Source organism: Nylanderia fulva, unplaced genomic scaffold (genome assembly GCF_048542155.1).
Source record: "Nylanderia fulva isolate GAGA-0341 unplaced genomic scaffold, ASM4854215v1 Scaffold577, whole genome shotgun sequence".
Lineage (NCBI taxonomy): Eukaryota > Metazoa > Arthropoda > Insecta > Hymenoptera > Formicidae > Nylanderia > Nylanderia fulva.
This window is the reverse complement of record NW_028190673.1, coordinates 55,871-64,192: the sequence shown is the minus strand read 5'-3', so window position 1 is coordinate 64,192 and position 8,322 is coordinate 55,871. Positions and strand designations below refer to the sequence as shown.

Here is an 8,322-nt window from a genome sequence, read left to right as displayed (position 1 = left end):
AATCTCTACGGTAAGAATTCAATATAAATTAAAGCGTTATGTATATCATAAATTAATGTACAATGTTTGCTGTTATCTATATTATGTATAAATATATTTATTTAATTTTACTATTTTAAATATATTTTATTTATATAGTATTATATGTGACTAAAAAGTGCAGAAATATTATATTAGAAATATTGCAACTTTACCGCACGTTTTACTAAAAAACGATTAGTTGTACGAAAAAAGTATAATGACCTTTTTTGTAGGGAATTTTATGAGCTACAATTTTGATAGTAACTATTTTTCTCGAAAAATTGATAGTTTTTGAGATAATGGCAAAAAACTAAAATTTACCCCCTTTTATCCCCCTTTAAAAAAAAACGTCTTGGTTGAAATTAAGAGACTTTTCAAGATTTCATTAAAATATCAAAATAAGGTTTTCCACAAAAATTCAGCTTGCTCCTAAATTTTATGAAATTAAAGTCTAATTTTACTGGACTATAGATATATTTAAAACAAAATTATCTTTATATTATCTAACGATAAGATAAATTTACATATTTTTATCTTACCTTTAAGCTAATTTTGAAGTCATGTAAGCACAACATTACTAATGTACTTTTGCACAATTAATATATAACTTTTTCAGGAGACCTGATTGCGATCTGACGAAAAGATATTGCATTAAAAACATGTTTTGCTATCTGAGACAACATTCGACGAGAGAAAAGTGGGAAATATTTAAAAAACAACCTCAGAGAGAGCAGCTTTTAGAACGGTGCGCTACTATTTTTGCCCAATGGCTTCAACCAGAAAAGGATATTTTTTTCTCGAAGGTGAAAACATCACTAAATAATGTAACACAAGGAGCGCTGAAATGTCTCGCGGAAAAGCATCCTGATCATCCCATATTTTTGACATCCTCTGAGATTTTTTCCTATTGGGAAAATAACAATATCGACAATAATTATTGGAACGAAACGGAAGGAACTAAGATTATGGATACACTCCAAGAATATATATTTGACAAATTACATTTTCTACCAAACAAATCGAAAGACTCTAAATTGGAATACATATGTATAGATAATGTAAGTTGATATTAGATTATAATTATAAAATGTATAATAATTATAATTATCAATCATGCTTTGAACATGTGTGTCTAAATGTGTTTTTTATATTATAAAAATATTCTCTCTTTTTATAATTAATTTTTGTATTGTAATTTCTGACACAGGTCCTGGAAAATAAATATGGTCAAAAAATTATTTTATCGATAATATATCATAGCGTCGCTAGGAGACTTGGTTTGCGTTGCGACGTAATTAAATTGTCTACATATACCTTTGATACTCTTATCTGTATATTTTGGAAACCAAATTAGTAAGTATATATAATTTTGGAATTATCCGAATCTTGCATTTTTATTCTCTTTTTATACATTCATATATAAACATACACATATGTATATTGATTATTGTTTACAGTACTACTATTGGCTTAGAAAATGCAAGATGTTTCAATATAATATCTGCCAAATTTCCGGATTGTATTGACAATAAATTGTCATTATGCAGAAAGTTGTATCCAGCACACGAATCCATTTTAACTATTCCAGCTGAAGAGGTTAGTAAATATGTCTATTAAATTTTTGGCAAATATATATTTAGTGGACGAGTATTTTTATTTTGTTTTCGATAATGGTAATGTAAAAATATAAAAAACTAATACAAAATCTCAACTTAAGTATATTTGTAATTTTTAAAATTTCAATCTTAATCTTATGATTATAGGTCTTTAAAGTTTTAGATATTTTTATATAACAATTTCTTTTTTAAATAAAAATTATTTCCGTGAAATGTTTTAAAAAATAATTCTAAGTAAAAAATTTACTAGATAATCGTCAGATATATTTATTATATTATTTAATTTGCAATTTAATAATTTACGAAATATGTTACATGTATATATTTATAATCTCTAAAAACTCACCTTTAAAAAAAGGTAAAAAAAGGCGACCAGTTAAGGGCACGCCATTAACAAAAATTATCCATTGCAAACCCATGTAGAATCCTATCCTATTGCAAACCCATGAAGAATCCTATGAAAAATTAATCATTGCAAACCCATGTAGAATCCTAGGCAAAATTAACCATTGCAAACCCATGTAGAATCGTACCCATTGCAAACCTATGTAGAATCCTATGAAAAATTAACCATTGCAAACTCATGTAGAATCCTATGAAAAATTAACCATTGCAAACCCATGTAGAATTGTATTAAAAATTATCCATTGCAAACTTATGTAGAATCCTACATTGCAAACCCATGTACAATAGAATTGTATGAAAAATTATCGATTATAAACCCATGTACAATCGTAACAAAAGTAATGAAATAAAAAAAAAATTGCGCCAAGTGAAAGTAGAAACTTGTACCAGTGGAAAATTAAAGTTGCAGACATATATAGAGTCGTATAATGAATCAGTAAAAATTTAAATTTGAAAATGTAGAATCGTACCATAAAAAAACTTATCTTTTAAAAAAAAAGATAAACAAGATGCCAAGTCCATGCGCCATGTGAAAAAGAAATAAAAAAATTTTAGTTAAAAAAACTGGGCGCGCTGCTAAGTTTCAAAATTACAATGCACCTTAAAGTAACATTAATTAATTTAAACACAAAACATATTTTAACTGTAATGAGTTTAAAAGTAACAATTTAATTTTAATATTGTTAGAATATTATTTAGCAGCGCTCCCAGTTTTTTTAACTAAAATTTTTTTATTTCTTTTTCACATGGCGCATGGACTTGGCATCTTGTTTATCTTTTTTTTTAAAAGATAAGTTTTTTTATGGTACGATTCTACATTTTCAAATTTAAATTTTTACTGATTCATTATACGACTCTATATATGTCTGCAACTTTAATTTTCCACTGGTACAAGTTTCTACTTTCACTTGGCGCAATTTTTTTTTTATTTCATTACTTTTGTTACGATTGTACATGGGTTTATAATCGATAATTTTTCATACAATTCTATTGTACATGGGTTTGCAATGTAGGATTCTACATAAGTTTGCAATGGATAATTTTTAATACAATTCTACATGGGTTTGCAATGGTTAATTTTTCATAGGATTCTACATGAGTTTGCAATGGTTAATTTTTCATAGGATTCTACATAGGTTTGCAATGGGTACGATTCTACATGGGTTTGCAATGGTTAATTTTGCCTAGGATTCTACATGGGTTTGCAATGATTAATTTTTCATAGGATTCTACATGGGTTTGCAATAGGATAGGATTCTACATGGGTTTGCAATGGATAATTTTTGTTAATGGCGTGCCCTTAACTGGTCGCCTTTTTTTACCTTTTTTTAAAGGTGAGTTTTTAGAGATTATATCATTCATTTTTGTATATTTTTATGACCGGAATAGAACAATTATTAAACATGTTTATCTAAACTTCTTTGCTTAAAATGATGTGTACAATCATATCCTAGAATCCTGATCATTCCTCCTAAAGCACCCTATTTATATAAATTTACCCATATGTGTGTGTGTGTGTGTGTACTAATGTCGAGCATTTTTTATACATTTTCTATTAAATTTAGATAAAAGTTGCAGGATTTCGAAAAAGAAAAAGTTGACACAGACTTTTTCCTAAACGGCGATTTTCAAGGTTATTTAAAGGTCACTTATATTTTCAAAATAGAATTACCTTAATTTTTCTCATATAAATCGATTCCTCGCAATATTTACTATAAAAAGTTGTAAAGGTATAATTTTTACATAATCTTACATAAACTGCGAAATATTACAAATATTTTATTTTATGAAATATTTCAGTTTATGTAAAATTATGTTAACTATCTTTTAAATTATTCACTTTTAGCCATCTTACCCTTACAACCTTTTATAGTGAATATTGCAACAAATTGGTTTATATATATAATATATATATAACATCAGTTATTATTAATTGATGTTTACATTTATTTTTAGACTTACTAGAGCTCAAATGCTCCACATTTTTTGCAAAAACTGTTTATTCTACAGATTTCAAATATGCTTTTAAATGATGATTGAATATTTCCTTTTTTTAATTATTTTTATTATTATTTTTCAATCTCAATCAACTTTTATAACTTTATGCCAGCACGATACAAATACATGTGTCTTTATTTTTTTTATTATTTTCATTATTATTTTTCAATCTCAATCAACTTCTATAACCTTATGCCAGCAGGATACAAATACATGTATGTCTTTATTATTGTATCAACTCTTGTCTTTTCCATGTAACCATGTCTTCATAGTTTGAATTATCCCTTCATCTTCTCAATCTTTCGCAGAGATTTAATTAATTAAATACACTTCACACGAAATAAAGTTTGCTGGAAGATATACAGCAAACGATAACTGTAAAAACATGATTACGTGGAAAGAACAAGAGTTGGTACAGTAAAGGCAAGTAAGTAAGTACATGTAATGTATCGTATTGGCATAACGCTATATCCGCGGAGCAGATAATGTGGCTGTAGAGGTAGTCTGCAGTGCAGCTAATGTGGACGTAGATGTTGATTGAGATAATTGTCTAATATAAAATAGAATTTCAAAATTTAGTTTAAAAAGCTGTTGCATATATAAATAAAGTTTATTTTTTCTAAATTTGGAATATGTTTAATTAATTAATTTTTTAAGTCTATGTTTAATAAATTTTTTAAGTCTGTATTCAATAATTTTATTCATTTGATAAATACATGTATGTCTTTATTTTGATATGTTTAATATAATTAGAAATTCATTATTAATTAGATATGTAAACTATAAATTCATATATAATATTTGAAAATATATGTGAATATTTAAATTATTATCTTCTCCTTCCTCTCCTTCAATCTCTTTAATATATCAATATGTGTATGTGTGTACACGCGCGCACATTTGTACGTATTTATTTAATTATTGGATAGTTGAGAGTACTTAATTGATAAAAAATTATGACAATAATAATCCTTGTTTTTTTTTCTTATTATTTACTCAGATTTTTTTGTCTATCTTATAAGATAAACACTTTAGAGATTGAATATTTCAAGTAAACTAATTGTAAGTAAATTTCACATTAATGCATATAGATGTTTAATCATGAATGTACTAAATAAGTACACAAGACGAACAGTGAGTGAGTGAGTGAGAATGAGAGAGTGTGTGTGTGTGTGTGTGTGTGTGAGAAAGAGAGAGAGAGAGAGATGAGAGAGAGAGAGAGAGAGAGAGAGAGAGAGAGAGAGAGAGAGGAGAGAGAGAGATGAGAGAGAGAGGAGAGAGAGATGGAGAGAGAGAGAGAGAGAGAGCGAGAGAGAGAGAGAGAGAGAGAGAGAGAGTTAGCCAACATAACCCCGCACGCTGCCGATATGGCGGAGCGCCACTATCGCCATCTGTTGTAAAACGTGCGAGATGGACAAAATTACCACTACATGCATCTTGCATGTGTTGTGTACGTGTGATATATGTGTGCGCATGTGTTGTATACGTGTGAATACGTGTAACACGATACTACTATGTATGCGTGGTCGATGATGATAATGACGGGGACGTTTCTTAATAGAAATTTTTCATATTTTGACTTTGCATTTATATATCTCTGCTTACAAATCACGTAGAGCAGAAATAAAGACACTTTTATTATATAATTCAAACTCAATCTATCGATTAAGTCTAGTATAAACTCGATTGCTTCAGCCATTATTGAGGATTCGAAATATTATAAAGACTCAAATGTCCGACTCGCGTTAAGATACACGGTGTCTCCGCTACGCCCTTAACTGGTCGCGAGACACTACCGTGTCTCTTGATAACAATTTTCTTACTTTGTAATCCGGACACTATATTCACAATTTTTCCTTTTTCAGATGATGCTAGATATGCTGGAAATACTTGTGAATATGAAGAACTGGTATAATAAAACTTTGATGATCATGCCGCGTGAAATGATCATGTTACACCACTTTACGAATGAAAATGTGGTATGTCAGCATTATTCATGCTTATACACACACATTAATATATAATAAGTATAAACGATAAAAAGTTATCTTTAAAATTTTTCTCCGATAACACATATACATTTATAAATATAAATTATAATTATCTGTAATATAATTGGTTGTACTGATACTTGCTAAAAGTCTATATCTAGAGATTATAATTAACGACAAATAGCAATTAAAATCTAATGCTCTTTTCCAGGTCATTTTTTTCATTAAAAATACAGAACAATCAATAAATACAAGATCAGAAGAAAAATTTGCGGTTGGAATGATCGTAAATTGTAATCAACCTACACTCAAATGTTTTAAGGGAGTAATAATCGGATGGTGCAGATATATGGATAGAAATAATATTCACTTTGACACAAGCAAAATATTTAATCCAATTTTGCCATTGAAGATCTATAGTAATTTTAGTGCAATCAAACAACAAACAAATTATCTAATTCTGACTGAAAAAGACGAAATGTGTTACGCGGGAGAAAGTATGAATATAATTTATATTTGTAGTCTTATTTTATTTCATATTATATTTTTTAGTCCATGAATCCATCTTTCTGTACACAATGTAAAAAATATTTTACTTTATTTTATATTTATTCGATCTCAATTTTAAATTTAATTAATTTTATTTATTTTAGTTGTTATTATTGTATGTATTTTTTATTATTTATTGAATTTATTATTTAATTTATCTTAGTTATCATAAATAATTTTTTAATTTTTATGTTTTAATTAGATTCACTGACTTTAACAACTGGACGGATAGAAAATAGTGAAATAGGCCGATATTTTTCTAAATATGAAGAGACGCATTACGTACCGAACCAAAACCTGGCAAAAAAATATCCGCAAGACGCTGCTGTAACTGCCAAAACAACAATATAATTAATTTTAGATAATAAAATATTACATTATATTATAGAAAAATTAGATTAAATTATAAGTATAAGGTACTACAATTAGATAATATTATAAATTATAAGATTAATGCTAATTGTGTTAATTAAATTTAAGGTACATGTATTGGTTCTGTGCACTATTAAGAGTCAGATGAAATATGTACAATATATATTTGTGACTGTGTATAAATATAGCCAAAATATATTTTACATACGATGACACAAACGTGGAATATTGAATATAAAAATATATTAATACATAATATTACATTATATTTTTATGCATACATATATACATATATTATATTATTTATATATTTATATAAATCTTTTAAAATAAACGATTATGAACGCAGATAATTATTAATTATAATTATTATACTGATCAAATTTGATATATATTACGATAACACCTAATATGGAAAACGCGATTACGTCTACTGAACTATTTGACTCTTAATGAAAAGCCATTATATTTTTAAGTATAACATTAAATATGTAAATATAATACTACATTAGATTACTTAAAAAATCAGGTTGTTTTATGGAAAGAAAAATTTCTTTCGAATAACACTTAACCGATAATACATTTGTAAGAATAATTTATTTATTTCACGAATTTATCAACGAATATATTTTTTAAGTCTAGAGTAAAAAGAAATGATTAAAAAATGAAATTACATTTAAAATATCAATTCATCGTCAATCGCTAAATCTTGTATTCCGTATTCGTTTCTATAGGTACCATAGCAAATAAAATAAAAGCAAAATATTATTTTAAAAACCGGTTTAGATTCGACTTTTTTTACCTTGACATTTATATAAACTATTCATGTAATTAGGAATTAAATATAACAATGGGTCAGATGACGTTGATATTTAATTTTTCACTCTCGACTTTTGACGAAAAAAAAAAACAATTTTATTATTATAAACAATTAACAAAACGATTAAAAAATATTTTTATTATTATAAACGAAAAAAAAACATTTTTATTATTATAAAACGATTCCATTGATTTCTTTAATAAATAATTAAAACTAATAATAACTAATAATATGTCACGTCCTAGACTCCGCAGCAAGAAAAAGCTTATGACAACTTTAAATACATTATCTATAAAAAAAGAAACTTCTGTACAAACTTTTTATCATTAAAATGACATGGTCACAAATTGACGATTCTCAGCTAAAAATAGCAACTTCGCGCTTTCCAACGACAAAATTGTAAGCTGGATAATACTGTTAGGCTATGCCGTGCGGTTTATAATACTTTTCCATATGACCACGAATAAATATTCATTGGCTTTTTTTGTTTTTATCAGGATTGGGAAAGTTATTTTTAAAAAGTAACTCGTTACCGTTACTTAAAAGTAAC

The 8,322-nt window shown here is 26.9% G+C and overlaps 2 protein-coding genes across 2 annotated transcripts; both read left to right on the top strand.

The window, feature by feature from the left end:
* Positions 1 to 663: 663 nt before the first annotated feature.
* LOC146720959 (F-box only protein 21-like) lies at positions 664 to 1,814 on the top strand. The gene is made up of 4 exons (XM_085487570.1): positions 664 to 1,079; positions 1,229 to 1,374; positions 1,479 to 1,617; positions 1,785 to 1,814. The coding sequence occupies exons 1-4, from the start codon at positions 681 to 683 to the stop codon at positions 1,812 to 1,814; spliced, it is 714 nt and encodes a 237-aa protein (XP_085343696.1). The 5' UTR covers positions 664 to 680.
* A 4,040-nt stretch (positions 1,815 to 5,854) lies between these two features.
* On the top strand, positions 5,855 to 6,931 carry LOC146720958 (F-box only protein 21-like). Its single transcript, XM_085487569.1, has 3 exons — positions 5,855 to 6,019; positions 6,243 to 6,528; positions 6,783 to 6,931. Exons 1-3 carry the CDS (start codon positions 5,906 to 5,908, stop codon positions 6,929 to 6,931), a joined length of 549 nt encoding a protein of 182 aa, XP_085343695.1. The 5' UTR covers positions 5,855 to 5,905.
* The last annotated feature ends 1,391 nt before the right edge of the window (positions 6,932 to 8,322 follow it).